At 40.9% G+C, this 18,793-nt stretch overlaps 6 protein-coding genes and 1 pseudogene across 7 annotated transcripts; 3 read left to right on the top strand and 4 right to left on the bottom strand. All coding sequences in view use genetic code 12, as the record gives it.

The window, feature by feature from the left end:
- Window positions 1-280: 280 nt before the first annotated feature.
- Window positions 281-8,075, bottom strand: KGF57_002711 (annotated as a pseudogene). Its single transcript has 4 exons — window positions 7,102-8,075; window positions 4,501-6,495; window positions 2,372-4,287; window positions 281-1,686 (listed from the first exon to the last, which is right to left on the bottom strand). Coding segments are annotated over exons 1-4 (6,291 nt in total).
- A 243-nt stretch (window positions 8,076-8,318) lies between these two features.
- Window positions 8,319-9,014, bottom strand: DCG1 (Dcg1p; the record flags this gene model as incomplete). Its single annotated transcript, XM_051752053.1, has 1 exon — window positions 8,319-9,014. The coding sequence occupies one exon, from the start codon at window positions 9,012-9,014 to the stop codon at window positions 8,319-8,321; it is 696 nt and encodes a 231-aa protein (XP_051608945.1).
- Window positions 9,015-9,123: 109 nt separating this feature from the next.
- Window positions 9,124-10,563, top strand: DDC1 (Ddc1p; the record flags this gene model as incomplete). The annotated part of the gene is made up of 1 exon (XM_051752052.1): window positions 9,124-10,563. The coding sequence occupies one exon, from the start codon at window positions 9,124-9,126 to the stop codon at window positions 10,561-10,563; it is 1,440 nt and encodes a 479-aa protein (XP_051608944.1).
- A 22-nt stretch (window positions 10,564-10,585) lies between these two features.
- Window positions 10,586-12,187, bottom strand: KGF57_002708 (uncharacterized protein; the record flags this gene model as incomplete). The annotated part of the gene is made up of 1 exon (XM_051752051.1): window positions 10,586-12,187. One exon carries the CDS (start codon window positions 12,185-12,187, stop codon window positions 10,586-10,588), a length of 1,602 nt encoding a protein of 533 aa, XP_051608943.1.
- A 435-nt stretch (window positions 12,188-12,622) lies between these two features.
- KGF57_002707 (putative metalloendopeptidase) lies at window positions 12,623-14,845 on the top strand (the record flags this gene model as incomplete). Its single annotated transcript, XM_051752049.1, has 1 exon — window positions 12,623-14,845. One exon carries the CDS (start codon window positions 12,623-12,625, stop codon window positions 14,843-14,845), a length of 2,223 nt encoding a protein of 740 aa, XP_051608942.1.
- A 30-nt stretch (window positions 14,846-14,875) lies between these two features.
- Window positions 14,876-15,433, bottom strand: KGF57_002706 (uncharacterized protein; the record flags this gene model as incomplete). Its single annotated transcript, XM_051752048.1, has 1 exon — window positions 14,876-15,433. One exon carries the CDS (start codon window positions 15,431-15,433, stop codon window positions 14,876-14,878), a length of 558 nt encoding a protein of 185 aa, XP_051608941.1.
- A 196-nt stretch (window positions 15,434-15,629) lies between these two features.
- APL5 (Apl5p) lies at window positions 15,630-18,791 on the top strand (the record flags this gene model as incomplete). Its single annotated transcript, XM_051752047.1, has 1 exon — window positions 15,630-18,791. One exon carries the CDS (start codon window positions 15,630-15,632, stop codon window positions 18,789-18,791), a length of 3,162 nt encoding a protein of 1,053 aa, XP_051608940.1.
- Window positions 18,792-18,793: the final 2 nt, after the last annotated feature.

Below are 18,793 nucleotides of genomic sequence, written 5' to 3'. Positions count from 1 at the left end.
GGCTCGAGTCTATGTTTCCACAGAGAGGTAGTTTAGGCGAAATAAAAGGAATTTGATTACTTTGATTATATTTGTAAGTTTTGCTAGCAAATGTTCTAGTTTTGAATACCTCGTGTAAAGGTTAAAGTCCACGCTATAATATGGATACCCACTTTAAAGAGCCAACCTCTTTATAACTCTTCAATTGAGAGTCCATGGCGCAGTATACAGGTACAACTTTTGATTGAGCTTTTGAGAACTACTCACAGACCAAGCAATATTGAATATTTCCATAAATACATTACCAGCCACCATCAGAGTCTTGACCATCATCATAATCATCATAGTCGTCATATGCGTCACCTGAATCATTGTCATAATCGTTTTGATTGTCGTCATCATCTCCTCCATAATCTCCAGCCTCACTATCGTAATAGCCATCATCATCTTCATAACCTCCAGCTTCGCCGTGATCATAACCATTATCGTCTCCATAATCTTCATCCTCGCTGTGATCATAGTATCGATCTAGATCTTGGTCATCGTCATAGTGGCTCTCATGATCGTGGTCCTCATCATAATACTGATCCTGATCAGAATCATTATTCTCTACGTTATCATCAAAATCATGGTCCATTTCTTCACTCTCTTCCCCGTCTCCCTCCTCTTGATCTTCGTTATCATTATCATCATCCAATTCGTGCTCGACACCATCGTGATCGTCATAAAGACTGCGAAAATCTTCGCCTTCCTCGTCGTCGTCGTTGTCGTCGTCGTTGTCATCGTCGTTGGCGGCGTGCAGGAACTCAGCAAGAGCATCAATCAAGTCGGAATCGTTACCCTCGTCATCACTATCCCAAGCCACTGTAACATGACCACCAGGGCTATATCCAATATGCACTCTTGCAGGACTTTGATCTTCGGAATCACTATAAATTTGAGGATTGTACTCCAATTCACTATCAGTGTCACTAATATATATGACATGCAGCCTTGCAGTACTCCCATTGTACCAATTTCGAAATGCAGCAGCATGATCTTCATCGTCATCTTCATCATCTCCTTCCTCATCGTCTGCAGGTTCATCGTTTCGTTGGTTGTCACTCTCGTCGTCTCCAAACAATTCTCGACGTATTTCACCTTCATCATACATTTCTTCAAGTATTTCTTCAGCAGTGCGTGAGTCAACAAAACTGTCGTCTGAGTCGTAATGGTCCTCTGCAGGAGGCACATCCTGATAAAATTCCTCCCCATCTCCATCTCCATCTTCATCGTCATCGTCGTGATCACCACCCCGTATCAAATTGGAGTTTCTAAATCTCGAGCCACAGTGCAAGCAAACAGTTCCGTGTGCTTCCCAAAGACAGTTGCCACACCTTGGTACACCATCTGAATTGTCAATCAACGTTAGTGAGTAGCCACAGAATAATTCTCCAAATACCCTTTTCTTTTTGGCATGTGTTTCGTACTTCGATATTGCATCCCTTTTGCGATCCAAAAACAGTTCCACATTCGGGTCCAATCTTGCATCAATTATAAGTTCAGCCATGTTTCTCGACACTTCATTTAGCTTTACATTCAAGGAAGGTTTTGTTTGGATCTCGTGCCGGCATGTGGGGCAATTGATTTTGTTTTGAAACCACTGATGTAGACATTCATAACAAAATGAGTGCCCACATTCTGTTGTCATGGGTGCCAACATGAGCTCTGAACATATGGAGCACTCCAAGCTACTTGTAATTTTTGACAATAGGTTTGAAGTTAGTGATACATCCTGTTGTATGTTGTGTTAGTACACATAAAATGGGATAAGATCAAGTGAGGCCTAATACTAGGCTTCTTGAGCCACAAGTAACATACCACCTTTTCCCATGCAATCTCCAGAACATGATCACCCATTTTTTTGCAAAAAGTATATGTTTACAGAATCCAGTTCTGTTTTGAAAGGTAAGTCTTTGAAACTGCAACTGCAACGACTTATTATGTGGAGACTGTATGCCAAATTCGCTATTGTTTTTCTCTCTCTCTCTCTCTCTCTCTCTCTTTTTCTTCCTCTCCCCCTCCCTCTCCTTGTTTTATCGAACCAAACCATGAATATATAGATCCATTTTTTAACACAACCTTCGTAATAGTCGTCGTTACCTATTTCCTTACTTACAAGATCTATCTAAAATTTGTACACGCTCAGTATTACATCTCCAATCATTCAAGATTGCAATTGTCTTTTCAATTACTTCAGGAACCACTTCTTCGTCTCTTTTCAAAACCAGTCTCGCATCACCAATAAAACTTCTTAGTCTCCGCAAACATATAGCTAGACTCTCTGTTTGTTCATTGGTTAAGGAAGTGCGACCGCGGCAAAAGTTTAGCAACAGCTGTTCGAGGTAGATACATTGTATCAACAAATATGGACTTGCGTAAATTTGAGACAATGGGAATCCATCTATAATAGTAACCATATGCCCAAATTGTTTTCTTTTGGAATACATTCTCATTTCCAAAATGAACTTCGTCATCCGATTTTTGTCATTCAAATTTCCTGTATCGATTGAGCCTAATAGATATTCGGCTTCTTTGAGCAAACCAAAATTCAACAACATTCTAACAAAGTAAATCTTTTGACTATCGTTCAAACAATCTTTATTTGAGCGAAAATATCTCAACAAATCTTCTCTGGTTAACGAATAATGCTTTAGTGATCTTAACTCAAGCGTCTTTTGATTTTTCAAGTTGTATTGTCTGGTCTTTGTAAGTACACTTTTCAAATATAACCGATCGTCCAAATCGCCCATTCTGAAGGTATCCAAAACTTCTTTAAAATCCGGTGCTAGGCCCCGCTCGAGCAACTCAGGGAATCCATACTCTATCCTAAAGCGAACCTGCTTCAAATTTCGTCTCTCGTTGCCTTTAAACTTGAGTGCCGACCATCCCTTGTATTTCCTGTCATTGAAAGGTTCAACCAAATGATATGGATAGAACTGAGAAGCAAGTTTGTGCAATTGGAAATAATGTGGTTTGCCCAACCATCTATTGACAGCATCGACAAATTCCGGTGCGAATCGTGAATATGAGTATATGAAAGTTTTGACAATTGGTTCCAAATAGTTTTCACTATATGGTACGGACGACTTGGTCCTCTCTAGAAGCTTGATCATTGAGTCAAATTGATCATGCCGTGCATAAAATTCCATCAATAATCCAAAAAACCGAGGTGGGATGTCCAGTTTCGTTTTGTCCTTGTACAACTTGATTATCCGGTTCGCGTTCTCCATGTTGGAATATCTAATCACAAAAGAAAGCCACGAGTGACAGAATTCTTCAATTTCCAGTTCAGGCGCAAGTGATTCAATCAACTTAAAATCTTCAACACTGAGCGTCTTTTTAAATGACAAGTACTCTCTATTGATGATTTCATTTTGCAAAACGACGCTTTGAACTAAATAATGAGACCCATATTTTTTACTAACCATGCGTTTAAATTCCTTAATCTCTGGCGTAGTTCCAAACTTGTAAAACTGACCAAGAATCAAACTGATCAGTTTAGGGGTCGGGTCTTCACATTTGGGAGAGTTTGTCCATACTTGATAACAATAAAACAAATTTTCAAACAAAATGTATCTGGGAATCAATTGCTCAATCAAGAGCTCAAACAAGGGGCTCGATAGTATGATATTGCTATCTATGACTAGTTTGGAAAAATGCACCTTGAATGCTTCCATTTCGTAGTTGACAATAAAAGAACTGAGAAAGTAGGCAATAGTCTTTTCATCGGGGTGAGATATTGCTGTAAAAGCTTCTGTTATTTTGTCAAGTTGGTTCAAGTGGAAATATATGTAAACTTTTTGAGAATTCAAGTCATCTGAGATTGAAGAAGTCGTATGCACGAGTTGCTCCAAAACTGGGAGAACCTCGGTTATCATTTCCCATTGCGGGGGCTTTACATTGGAGCTTTTGTAAAATTCATATGGAAGCACATTGTTTGAAGGAAAATCCTGGGTAAATGGGTCAACTAGTCGTTTGATAACATGAGCTAACTCCTGCGAGCTTACCTGATCTCTAATTGCAATGATTTCGGTATAGTTCAGTTCCTCAATAAGCCTGTTCATTCTCTCAAGCGTGTCCTCATCCGAGGAATTCGTTTTATCTTCTATTCGGTCCTTGTGATTGCGATTTATGAACTGTTTAACAGGATTGAAAATCCAATTGAGATATGATAATGAAGATGAGGTACGTGCTGCGACGTGTGTTTCAATTAGCAAATGACCGCTTCCCCATCGTATTCGTTCTGTGACTTTTCCAAAGAGCCGACTTCGGCTATTATTCACTAAACCCCGTCTGAACATAGTCACCAAAGGGAGGTTGTGCGTACATGAATAATTTAGCATCCATTAACGGTCGCGGGACATATTAAAAAAAAAAAAATTGAGAACTGAAAAATCATTCCATAGAATGGTAGCTCTCATGCAGACTTTTTTTTAGACTCCTAAGTATTCGGTTTCTATATATTATAAAAAGCTTTACACCTCGTCGACATCGTCACCTTGATCTATATATATTTTGTTGAAGGCTTCGGTTGCAGCTATCACTTCATCAACGCCCCTATCGAGATTTGTTTCCGTTCCCAATGGTTTCGGCCTAACATTCAAACCATCGGTCATGATATCATTCCCAAACTCTGCAATATCTTCATTTTTACACAGATAGGTTGCAAATTGGGCATTTTTGTAATTGATCATATTCAAATATGGTGCACACGTCTCTATCTCTGCTTGGGCTAGGGGATTCTTTGGTCTATTTCGACGTCGCGATTCTTTCAAAGCAAACGACTTAGGATTAGTAAACTCTGCAGTTGGCTCCAAAGGAATTCTATACTCATAACAGTGGTACCCATTTGTAGGATCAATCATTTTAAGCGACCCTGTTTTAGTCAACACTCCAACTTGTTTATCCAGTACATTCAAAAATTTAGCGCCTTTGAAAGCAGAGAGTTTCCAGTCCTTTTTCAGCAGTTCACAATACACCTCCCGTGATTTGTTAGGGTTAGTGCCATTCTTTGTCGATTTCCTATGCTCTAATGTCTCGTCCATGTCGTACCAATGTACAGATCCAGCTGCTTTGGAAATACAACCAAAGCCGGAATGTGTAGCATGAATGTCACTTTCACTATTGAACCAAAATATGTCTTTGATGATGGCCGAGGTACTACCGCGAGTGAATTTATCAACTAATGAGATTTCTGCTGGTAGTCGGTACAAGTCCCATATATAAAACAGATCGCCTCTTAAATTCGCTGTCGCCAATTGCAATTCGTACGGTGAAAATGAAAGTTGAGAAACCCCACCCAGAGGTTTGAAAGTCGCTAGTAGTTGATCCTTGGAAAGATCAACAACGTTGAGAATTTGATTATCACTTGGTTTCAAAAATTCTGATCCTTTTTGGATGTTTGAGTATAAGCTTTTGCCAATTGATTTACCTATATTGTTGAGCTCGAGCTTGCTTGCCATGTAGTCTTTATATGTTGCTGTCGATACCTCAGATACCTTGAAGATACCGTCTAGCGTAGTTTTGGACAATGTTGACATGACTTTGTCGTATAATGGAGTGGATCTTGACAACTTGACTGGTGTGAAAAGGCTAGGTTTTCTTTTACTCTCTGATGCACTCGTAATGTTGGTTACTATAGGATCTTGGCTTCCCGGTGCCTCGTCTTTAAACAATTCATTAATTCTTCCGTTAGATTTTTGATTGCGCTTGAGATTTTTCATGTGGGTATACTCTAGCTTGGTGGGCGAATAAACTATCCAGTCCTGAATTATGTCAAATATAGCCATCCCATTGTTACAGCTTGATTGCAAGACAATATGTTCTTCATCAAAGTCACCACTTGCGGGGACTCTCACGTGTAGATCACAGTGATTTCTTTTGATATACAGCAAAGCCGATCCTTTATTGGCGCTTGTAAGAATTTTCCTAGCAATGTCAAATCGGAAAATATGGATGGCACCACTCTCAGTGCCTATACCCACAAACGAATTACTTGCTTTTATGGAGCATTTTTGTGAACTCCATGGGAGGGTGGTCCTCTGCGTGATCTCCACACAATTTGAAGAGATTGAAACGACATCCACAATATCCTTGTCGTCTTCAGAACTCACCCAAAGAGCAATATACTCGTTCTCTCTGCGCGTTATAATTTTTAATGCTTTCAAATTGAGTTGATCTCTTAGCTTACTGCGGGATTGCAAATAGAGCGTGTCCTTTTCCAGTTTTGATGAAGGTGCTGCCCAGTCCCATATTTCAAGAATTCTCTCTCTCGAAAAGTATATAAACAACTCACCCTGGGGACCACATTCGATAAGATACCAATCTGAATTAAATTTGGGGGACAAATCAGGCTCACGCTCCTCATCCGTGCCAGGTTTTATTTCGTTGGTGGAGTCTGAGCTCACCGATTTAAGCTTTTTCCATGTGGCTAGTGCCGAATTGAACTTGTGGCCATTTTTTGAACTCACATGTCTAGACAGGTTAGTAGCAGAACACACTTTTGCAAACGTCTTTGCAAGAAGGATACGTACATTCTGTCAATCTTGACAGTTTTGTTCGCCGCGTTGACGTTCGTCATGGCAACCACAGTCGACGTAGTGTTCAATTAGGTTTGTAGTCCACGTGGGTCCTAGATTGTTGATACGAGTGGATTACTGTCTTCCCTACGTTTCTTCCTGAAAGTCAATGTGTATTGTAAACTCTAAATTAGCTTGCAAACTGTTTGGAACACGTCGGAACACAACACTACCTTTTGTATTGTTTATTGGAGCAAATGTCTGTTTTGCTGCGTTTTTTTTTTTTTTTTTGTCTTTTTTTTTTAAACTCGTTTATCTTATCGGCGGGGCAAAGTCGTGCACCGTATGACGCTTCGTAAACCACACCTTTACCCAGCGCTACATAGACAACCCCACCACTATTAGAGGACAAACTCCAAAACAAGACACGCAGAGACCCTCTACTTGTGCCCTTTGATACTATATCAGTTTTTGATAGTGACTTTCAATACTGAGTATTAAATACTACTCAAGATCCCCTATCCTCCAAATTTCCAACCCTCGGATGTCAAACAGCGCATACCTGGATGAGGGGTCATGTTGGCACAATATTTCGTTCCCAAAAGTCTCACAGGGATAGCTTACTCCTTTGCACAATGATTTGTCAATATATAGCCCATTTTCACCCTGTGACGAGCCAATGGCGATGAAATCGTGATTTGAATAAATTATGTTGTCATTGATTCCAGTGTACATGAATGCCTTGAATCTAAACGCTGACTTTGACTTCAGTGACGATGAGGTGTTGCCGTGGTTCAATTTGGAGGGATCGTATTTTTCACATTTCCATAAAAAGCACTCCCCGTTGCCATAATATCTCTTGTGCTCAACTGGCTGCAAATATTCATTCAAAAAAGCACCAAATCTTGACAGATGTTTGTCTTTGACAACCAATACATAACCCTGTGGTCGTTTTGGTGGGTTGTTGAAGCCAGAAGTATCACTAACTATCATCCTGTTGACTACTGATTCAGCAAAACCTTTCTCTGCTTTCTTTCGCTTCTTGTACTCTATCAATTGATGCTCTGGTTTTGAATTTCTATATAGCGAATTCAATGATATGCCGTGCTGTTCCAGAGAATACACTAGATACCAATTGTCAAAAAGCTGAAGTCTTGCAGGAATTAGGTTTCGTATATCACTCGCCAAAGTAGGATCCATCAATTTGTGTCTCACTGTTGGGCCGTACCCATTTAACTCGATGGGAGGTAGCGGGGGCAACACGCTATTTAGACTGGAGCTGCTTGAAGTTGTTGAAACCAAGGACGACGATGAATTGTTTCTACTTGAGTTGCCAACCAAATTTTTGAGAAATGTAGTTCGTGTTTTCTTGGGTTTCTTCTCTGAGTCAGAGAGCTTTTCGTTGCTCAATTCCGTATCCAGCTTTTCATTTTGCAAGGCCCTCTCTTCGTTAGACTCGCTAGTTGTGTTTGCAGTTTCCTTGTTTGAGCTATCGGCACCGTTGGTTGACGTGGACCTTCTGAATATGAATGACATCGTTGAATTATGAGTTGTAAAAGAAGTTCGCAACAAATGACCTAGATCTGGTGGATATATCTCTCTCTTATATATATTTTTTTTTTTTTGTTCCACATGGTTTTGTTACGAATAGAATTGTATGGGGGGTGGAAATCTTTTGGTTTGCTGTTAAAGGTTTGCAGAAAAATGGCAAGAGGAATTGAAGAGATGAATAGTCAACTGCCGCTTTACTGTAGATCCAAGTATTACCATATGCAGATTCTACTTGAGCTTTGAGAATCGTACAAGTCCAACTATAAACTCTAAGGCAATCTCAACACTGTCGACAAACAAAACACCAGGAAAGTCTGCAGCCAATTTTGCACTTAAACCAGCCATACCGGCACATCCCAACAAAACGCAGTTGATTTCATCGTCTTTATACTTTTCGTTTAATATGTCGGCAACCTTAATTCTTATCTTGCCGTACTCCTCTTCGTTTGCTAGGTTAGTTACAGCAATGTCCAAGCCGATGGTTCGTTGAAATTTCTTAGCTGGAAACTTATCTACACCCATGAAGTCCACTATTCCCTTATCTAGTATTGGTTCCCATCCACTGGTGCTCGTAAGAATAAACAGTTTTTGTAGATTTGCATTCAGAAGGGCATACAAGAGTGTCGCTTGCATGATTCCGATGACTGGTTTGCCACTCAAAGCCGCTAAACTGCGTATCAATGGGTGGTCTGAATAGCAGCAAACTACGAACCCATCGTAGTTGTCAGCAATATTGCGCTTTTTGATATCATCCAACACAATTGACTCGGAAGTTTTCGACGTTTCAACACCAGTGATCTCGCGAGGAGCCGACTCTGGAGCAGTATAGGTTTCCAACTCAACCCCATCTGGTGGAGACAAAACAGCTCTCATATTATGAGATACGTTTGCCGAGCTGTTTGGATTCACAAGCAAAATCTTCATCTTTGTTGGAGGGTATAGCTAGTGTCGATTCTATTAATGTGTTGGAAATTAAAAATTGTGAAAACAAAAGATAACGCGAAAACGAAATAATCTTAGTCGTCAAAGAGTAATGTCATTCGAGGCGCAAATAGATACGTTCAAACACAAGCAGATATGGTGTAGATCTATATCAGCCTTATCAGCTATTTCAGAATCGATTCATTTTACAATAAAGGAAGATGAGTTATCATTATCATCGGTGAATGCTAGTCGTACATCCCATGGAGAGATTATATTCAAGAGATCATTCTTCAGCCAGTATGAGGTCGATTTCAGCAAAGTAGCATTAGAAGGGTTTTCGAAAGGAGACAGCGCTGCAGATTTACCTCCATCTTACTCCTTTATGATCAACTCAAAACACCTTACGGCTTTATTCAGAAATTTTGATTCCAGCAACATGAAGTATGCAAAATTAAGGATTCATTGGAGTGACTACTCAGCAACCAGTTTAAAGTACAAACTACTTATTGATATACTAAACAAGAAGTTAATTTTGAAAAAATTTCAAGCTGGATATCTACCCATAACAAAGAAAGGCATCGCAATCGCAAAAGAATACAAGAATTCATTTTCTGAGTACGAGAATAACAAGAACCAGGGCACACAGAGAACGCACCATATAATGATTGACATGGTAATTCCAAAAGAGTTTCTCGAAATGGTTCCTACTGGGGCAGAGGATTTCAAAATTGATATCAAGTACGAAAAAGTACTGTTTGGTGGATACACCAAAGAGGTGATCAAGGATCGAGACTATATCAAGCAACCAATGGCTGTTACGGTGACAATGGGCCTAGACGAACTAGCGGATAGTAATCTTGTAAACCCAGAAGATCCTCCCATGCGTATGTTGCTCAATTTTGGAATGAAGGATTTCAAGAATTTCCTCAACTTGGCTGGCGTTTTTGCCAACTCCTCTTCCACGCCGCAGTTTGACGAAGAGGAATACGCAAATCTTGGAAACCATAGTGATTATTTCCACATTTATTTCAGAAACCCCGGCGACCCCATTTTGTTTGATTTACAAAATAATCAACACGTGGATGTTCAATTCATTCAAATTACTGCCGGTGACAATAACCAAATCGACAATGTAATTGAAATTGATGCTCAGAAATTGACACGAAAGCTTGAATTGGAAAAGCCCGTTGCCCGTTCACCAACAGAAGAAGCTGGTGAAATCAATGCCGACGAAGACGACTATCGACAAAACTCCTCTCCCGAGCCATCGCTTCGTTTTGCCTTTGGCAAACTACCGCAAAATCGAAGAGATAAAGTGCAGACAAACAACATGACTCAACATCAAACCGCAAGTCACATTCCATCAGAAATGAATGATGATGTGGTCACATACAATCAGGGCTCGTTGGAATCTGCTATACGCAACGATGACACTGAATACAGCGATTCAGAAGAAGAATTCAATGAACCACCTTTGAAAAGAAGGTTGATCAATGAGGAGGAAGAACTTGGGCCTACACAAGTTGAGAAACCGGAATCCATATTTTAGGGTAGATTTTAAAACTGAATACTCAATGCAGTAAGTTGTACGTGTAGCCCTTACTATCCATTAACTCTCCATAAGATACGTGACCGCTCCAAGGAATGTCGTCTTTTGAGTAAGCAGCAGGAGGAAGAGCAAAAGGCATTCGAAGGTACGTCACTCCGTATTCAGAACCCGAATCTGAAAGATAGCTTGGTTTCATTTGAGTTCCCGGTTTCGGAGTCAAAAGGACACCCAACTCGTAACTATTCACTTCATACCGGCTAGGGTCATCATTTACAAACTTGTTGCCTTTTCTGCTTCCCCAAGCTTGCTTGGATAAGTTGTGACTTCCCATGTAGCACCACCTTATTGATTCCCAGTTATCACCATTATCACACATGTATAGTTTCACGTGTGGCATGACGTGCTCCCTACCCGTCAGCGAGTTTGTTGGAGTCGAGTTCCATTTCTTTAAATACGGCTTGATTGCTTGCTCGTAGTAGTTTCTGTGAACAAAAGACCGAGAGTAATCGAAATGGATTGCTTGCCCAGACGCAAAACCCATATTGCTTGAAGCAACTTCACCCACAGTTGGAAAAACGATCGAAGGTGTATAGTTATGTTCCGCTTGGTGTTGACGCAAACTTTGCTTTCCTGGAGCTAGGAGGTGAAACTCGCTATTTTTTGAAAATAGCATTGGACAAAGCAAGTGAGTGAAAACTCCCGCCGTGGACCATTTTTCAGTCGCAAATGGATAAGAAATTGCAGATGTTTGGGCCAAAATATTGTAGTGGCAGGATTTGTCTCGATTATCGACCAAGAGGTTATTGCGTTTGCATGCATCCAATAGACTTCCATAACCAAAGTGTTTCTCTTCGTCATTTGTATTGTAACTCCCCGGAGAAGAGGCTATTAAATCGACGTCAATTCCTTGAAAGCTGTATGACTGCAATGTCATAGCTAGGATGTCAATTTGAGGCTTTGAGTATGAGTGCAAGTACGCTAGTAGATCACTTTTAAACTGTGAGCCCTTGGAACTAGTTGTATCTCCATAGAACAATTTTCCCGACCGCCAGATCATTTGAGTCAACCCTCCGAAATCGAGTTTGGTCAAATTGCAAGACATGATTATAATCTCAGCCGATTGGTCCTTGGAAAAATTAATCATCATCTTAGTATGATGGGTTCCAAATCTGCTTGGAAGTTTTGCTTGCACCTCCAGTATATTATAGTCCTTTTCAATTGCATATGTTTCTTCGTAATCACGATCTAATAATTTGCTGCCAGTAATGAACAAAATCTTTCTTTTCTCTTTTTTGAAATCTGGGTGCAAGAATGATAAAAAGAATGTAAGGTCAACGTTGAAATTGAACTGATAAGTCTCTTTCAAATCTGCAGCTCCAATGAGGTCGCGAATCCGGACCGTGTCGGCATTAACGGCCAGGAGCTCATCTTCAGAATAACTAGGGTTGTACAAAAGCTTTATCGGGGAAGGAATCTTGGTTGACAGTGTTGAGACGGGTGTGGAATCTTGTGAATTCTTACCATCTTGAGTGCCATCTGGACCTTGCTTGGCTTGGCTCTTGAACCGCTTGGCCCAATGATTTGATGCTGCCCGGAACGCTTCAGATTTTCGTTTCTCAGGCATGAATACAATATATACAAGCTGGGGACTGGCGTTCGTCCTGGTAGAATTTGAGGCTGTAACTATGGGAGCATTCGATGATCAAAAGATAAATTGGCAGTTGATAGTCCTGCACATTTTTCTTACGCTACCACACGAAAAAGCGCAATTTGCGTATGAAACGCAAGTCAAATTCCGATACCTCCAAAACTGCTGTTTAAAAGTGATTGAGGGTGGAGTTACAGGGGCTTTCAGTTGGTGAGGACGACTGTCCCTGCTCAAACTGCGCGATATACTGTCTTCTTTTTTTTCTATTTTAAGACAGACGCTGGCACCTCTACATTTATTACGAGCCTTTTCACAAAGACAACAGAAAAAAATAGACCGAACTGTCCTTTGGCACATAACTCCGCCTCTCCTTCTGTTTTCTCATACGTATTCACCCACCGTCAGCTGCCAATGGCAATTCACTTAAACTATAAAGACAACGAAATTGTCTCGTCCCCCACAGTGATAGTGTCTGGAACGACTACTTTGAGAACTCAGCGTGGGGTAATTTGCTTCACAAACAATGATTCCAAAGTTTTCCCCCCTCAGCACTTTGAAGTCAACAATAGCCAGTTCAAAGCCTTGGTTCATGTTTCGCCCGGAGAGCCTAATCATTTCCGCATTGAATTGATGGATAATGGCATTATTTCGGAAGATGGGTTTCCTAGCTATAGCAATGCCCAGCCACATGTTATTGATTCGGTCAACTTAGTTCTCATTTACAACCCTTTACCTCAAAATAAGCCAGTTTACATGTGTCTAATTCGAGCTAGAGATTCGCCATGTGCGTATGACGTGCCAAGCTATCGATTATCTCGTGGAGAGTATCCAAATTTGGAGACTGCAATCAAAAAGTTGAAAGTTGCTGGTCGACTAATGCAAGCTTACACGCAGGACGAAATGAGGAGTGTAGGTTTCAGTAACAGATCTTTTCAATTTGTTGAAGAGACTGTTCTGGACCAATACTTATTCGGGCACAAGGTTCGGTCACCCACGCCTCACCAAGAGGTCAAAATTCACGTGTTGACGAGTCCCAAGACTGTTGCCGAGCTAAGAAGCCCAGATTTAGCTCAGCAGAACCCACATGCCAAAGACTCTGGTGGTCTATTTAACCATGCAATTGACTTGATCAAAGGGTCGGATATATACGATAAAAACAGTGGCACAGCTATTCAATGTGCTGTCATGTACATCGACTCAACTTATGATAAGCGGAACAATTTGATTTTAACGCATGCTGCTCTTGGTGGCGGGACTGGTGAGGTAAAATTGGCAATTTTTGGGTCTCATGGATTACATGCATATCCTCGAAGCTTTCCAATGGTTACTCCCTCATTTTTAGACAGCACGAAATTAAGCACGAAGGAGGTGGCCAACGACGCTAATGAATGTGGCACCAGCTGGGAGTGCTTGAATGTCTGTCTCGGGGCCTTTATGCATGAAATTGGTCATTTATTGGGCTGTCCGCATCAAGTCGATGGTGTGATGCTAAGGGACTACGTATGGTGGAACAGGTCTTTTATGACTCGTGAGCTTGAGTGTTTGAGAACGCGCTCTCCAGGAGTGGTCATTGGAGCAAATGGACAGTGGCCCAAGGTCTGCCATTGGAATAGATTAGATTTGATTAGATTTCTTTATCATGACCTGTTTTCGTTGCCGATTGATAACTTCCCAAAAGTTCAAAGCACCACAAGGAAACCCGACTCACTGTACCCAGATCTGGCAGTTCCACTGCTGTATCCACTGCCAGGGAATGGTGCCATCATTTTGTCAGACGCTGGTATTTTCATGGTGGAAATTGTGGATGGGGATTTAACTCGCTATCATGAACCTTACTTGCCCTATACATACGGAGGACCGGGGTTGATACACCAATGCCTCCTCAACTACCAAGAGTATCTTACTAAATTGAGATCTTCCAAGCGAGATGCAGGAGAGAATTACAAGGTGCGAGTAATGTCTGTTGCTGGAGATCTTTTCATTGACGACTTTAAAAAGCATTGCTCTCCCCTGGAGCAAGATATTGTCAAGAGTGATTTTGCACTCGGACGAGGTGAGTTGATTGGTTACAAGAGCGAGCTTTTGGGGTCCGCCAAGGGAGAAATGAGGATTGCCACGTTCGATTTGACCTTGGTATACAAGGTTCGAGTATATTCGGGTGGTGCATTAGATGGCGTCAGATTTTACTACAGAGGAGGAGGAGGAGGAGGAGGAGGAGCAACAGCAGCAGCAGCAGCAGCACGCACAACAAACGGAGGTCGACCTGCGGTTCCACCAAGAAACTACCTCAAAAAGGTGTTTCAACGTCACAACGAACATCGCGGTAATCTAGGCCAGGCCAGTGAGGCAGTTGCTGAAGGCTCAACTCTAGTTGGAAAGGAGACTGGGTCCTATTCAGATTTTGAATTACAACCAGGCGAAGAAATTGTAAGGTTCAATATTAGAAATGGAGCTTGGGTCGATGGAATACAAGTGGTGACGAATCGGAATAGAAGTTCACCCATGCTTGGAAACGCAAATGGGGGCCATTTATCCTCATTGGTTAAACCGTCTAAGGATGCTCAAATAGTGGGCATGTATTTCTACTTGGGAAGTTGGCTAGATGGCTTAGGGTTGATCTATACTTATAGATAAATAAAATAAAAGTACAGGGAGCTTCATTCATTAATCTGAATTGGTTCGAATCCTTTCGAGTACTTTGTCCCGCGCTTGATAGTACTCCACCGGGTATTTTTCAATGATACCAATCAGTTGACCCTTGATCAAAGATGTGGGGAATGCAGATTGACGACCATGCTTTAACCTCTCCAATTTCTTTTCAATAGTACTGATCTCATTGTGGAGTCTTTCTACTTTGCTTGATTTGGTGCTTTCCTTGATTCCAAAATAAGCATCACATAGTTCCTGAATAGTGTTGAGCTTATTCAGCAAAAGGCGCGTCTTTTCCACCAATCGTTGGTTCTCATTATTCAAGTTGCCACTAATTTGCGCTTCAAGAGCTAAGGACTTATCGATATCGCCAGAGTCCAAAGATCGTAGGATTGAGTTGGAAAGATACTTTGCATGATTGCCCAAGTTACTTAGGTCGTTTAAATCTAGTTGGTTATTAGATTCGTCTATAGTTGAGTTCTCCTCATCGCTCAGGAGGTATTCATCACCAGATGTCAGCTCATCGTTACTTGGAATGGAATTGTTATCAAGGTTGGGCTGTAGCGAGTTCATATCGGCGACTCTGTGTACTCTCCACCTCTCAATCTCTGATAGTCTTACTTTTAAATTGGATAATACAAACAGTGCCAAAAAAAAAACAAAAAAAAACACACACACACACACACGCACACACGCACACACGCACACATACATTTGTTCCCAAAAAAACTCTCTCCAAATCAAGCACATTTTAATCGACCAACCCTGCATGTCTTCCTTCCAATTACAAAACTCCGAGGTATTGGCAAGGCTAAAGCCATTTGGGATACTGTTTGAGAAATCTCTCAATGACTTAATCAAAGGGATCAGAGCACATTCAAAGGATTCGCCCGAGAGCTTGGCAAAGTTTTTAGATGCTGCCATTCAAGAGTGCAAAACGGAACTATACAGTACCGATCTCGAGACCAAAGCAATGGCGGTTTTGAAACTAGCATACTTGGAAATGTACGGTTTCGATATGTCATGGTGTAACTTTCAAATTCTAGAGGTGATGTCGTCTAATAAGTTCCAACAGAAGCGAATAGGGTACTTGGCCGCCATTCAGAGTTTCAAAAATGAGCAAGATTTGTTAATCCTTGCAACAAACCAGTTCAAAAAAGATCTCAACTCGTCACTGCCCGTTGAAGTGGGATTGGCTTTGAGCGGGATCGCTACTATTGTGACGCCCAGTTTGTCCAAGGACATCAATGACGATGTGTTGATGAAATTGAATCACTCGAAACCATACATCAGAAAAAAGGCCATTTTGGCAATGCACAAAATCTTTTTACAGTATCCGGACAGTTTAAGGATGAACTTTCATCGAGTTATTGAAAAATTGGATGACACGGATGTGTCCGTTGTTAGTGCTACAGTTAATGTAATTTGCGAGTTGTCAAAAAAGAACCCCAAGTTGTTTCTCAACTACCTACCGAAGTTGTTCTCTATACTAGAGGAAACAAAAAACAATTGGTTGATAATTCGGATATTGAAGTTGTTTCAAAGTTTGTCGAGAGTGGAACCCAGAATGAAGAGGAAGATTTTGCCGGAGATAATGGATCTCATGCTTAGGACACAAGCCTCGTCTTTGATATACGAATGTATAAATTGCGCGGTTAATGGACAAATGTTGTCGGCTGAGTCATCCAAAGACAAGCAAACTGCGAAAGTATGCATTCAGCAGTTGATGAATTTCTTCAAGACCAAGGACTCCAATTTGAAATTTGTTGGGTTGATTGCCTTGATCAACATTTTGAAAATCTTTCCTGTATTTATGCATAGTGTCGAAGGAGTGTCTGATGTGATCTTGGACTGCTTGACAGATCCCGATTTGATCATTAAAAGGAAGGCGCTCGAAGTGTCAAGCTATTTGGTTAATGAAGACAATATTGTTGAAGTTATTAAAGTCATGTTAGAGCAATTGATTCCAGATAGCACTAGCGTTGATGACTCACTTAAGTTGGAGGTGACTTCCAGCATATTGCAAATTGCTTCCAAAGACAATTACAGCAACATTCCCAACTTCAGGTGGTACGTTGCTGTTATCAAAGATATCTTGAACCTCACTTTATTACCTGTTGCATCTGGATCTTCGAATTTCATATCTCCATCAACTTCGAAAGAGATAGCTACTCAACTTGGGAATGAAATCAGAGTCCTTGCAACCAAGGTTCCGTCTATTCGGCCTGTTTTGTTGGAAAAGATTGTGGTTGACGTTGTGTTGGACGAAAATGTGATCAAGTCTTGCCCACTCATTTTGAAAGATATTTATTGGGTATTGGGCGAGTATATTGATGAGTTTCAAATTGGCGTGGATGACAATGTTGATGAAGTCGGCGTTGAGAATGAGCATTTAGTGGTCAGCCTTGACAAAAAATTGTTTATTTTCAGTACATTGGTGAACTATAAAATAGATGAGCATTTGGGGCTGGGTGCTACTTCAGGCCACTTTAAAATCTCGACTATGTTGCTAACCTTGCAAGAGCCTCAAGTTTTGTCTGTTTTGATCCAAGCAATGGTGAAACTTTACAATGCTATAGTCTTTGATTACATGCAAGTGTACTCAAATGAGGGCGAGCTCTCCCAAACAAAGTATACCGAATTGAGCTATCACCTTTATCGTTTAATTGGGTTTTTGAGCAACTGGGAAAGACATTACAATTATGAAGTGCAAGAACGTGCTTTGTCGTGGTTGGAATTTTTGAGACTCTGTCAAGAAGCCATGATTGGGGATGATTTAACACAAGTGAAGAAACTCGAGGCAAGCGATCTTGAACATTACAGAGATATCTTCAAAGCCGGTGTTATCGCGCCTGATGAAGATAGCTCAGATTCCGAGGATGACGATGAATTCAGTTCAAATGATAGCTCCAGTAGTGACGAGTATGAAAACTTGGTTTTTTCGGAGGATGAGAAACCTAAGCCAGAGCCACCCTCAGAATTCGAACCAAATCCTTTTGCCGAACTGAACTCCGGCCTTAGTGGAACTTCGAAAAGGTTGCCGGGGTTGTTGAGCAACATCTTGCCATCATTTTTCAAAGCCTATATGTTGAAGCCCGTAGCGAAGAATGCTCAAGTGAACATTCCTTTGCCCGCGGATTTAGATTTGAGTCTGACAATCAATGAGATGCCGAAGCAAATTGCTGATTTAGAGATCAGTGACTCATATGAGCTCTACCTTTCAGAGTCAGAGGAATTTAATGAGAATTTAATAAGTTTGTCCAGTACTGAAACAGACGTTGAAAAGCAAATCAACAGGGAGGAACGCGCTCTTCGATTGAAGGATGACCCTTATTACTTAGAGACAGAGAGGAAAACGAAATCAAAAAGCAAATCACCAGATAAAAAGAATGAAGGTCCTTCAGATCCCTCTAGAGCAAGCAGCTTGTCTTCAAGAAGAGAAGAGCCAGTTAAATCTAAAAAGAAAAAATCAACAAAACTTAAAAAGGAAAAGGTACTCATCCTTGACGAGGAGTCGGTAGAGGGTACGGCTGGAGTCACAGAAGAACAATCTCCTCAAAAGCAAAAGCCAAAAACAAAAAAGAACATACTAAAGATTGATTCATCAAATTTAGACAACTTCGATCTTCTTGCAGACGAACCGGTGGAATTGAGGAACGATGAATATGATATTGATATTGATGCTATACGAGCAAAGTTGTCTCAAACTGTAATCGAGAAGCCAAGAAAGAAAAAGAAAGGCAAAGTTAGTGGAAAGAAGGATGAAGGTTCGAGAACAATTGACGCGACTGAGGGAATAAATGGTCATGACGTAGAGCCAGAGGAGAGTAGACCTACCACGGGGCCCTCTCTTTCCACAGACTCATCTATCATCACAGTTAAGCCAATGAAGACGAAGAAGAAGAAAAAGAAAGCGGTGATTATAGAATAATG

Source organism: Candida theae, assembly GCF_024610275.1.
Source record: "Candida theae strain CBS 12239 chromosome Unknown scaffold4, whole genome shotgun sequence".
NCBI classification, from domain to species: Eukaryota; Fungi; Ascomycota; class Pichiomycetes; order Serinales; family Debaryomycetaceae; genus Lodderomyces; species Lodderomyces theae.
This window is presented reverse-complemented; position numbering and strand designations above follow the sequence as displayed.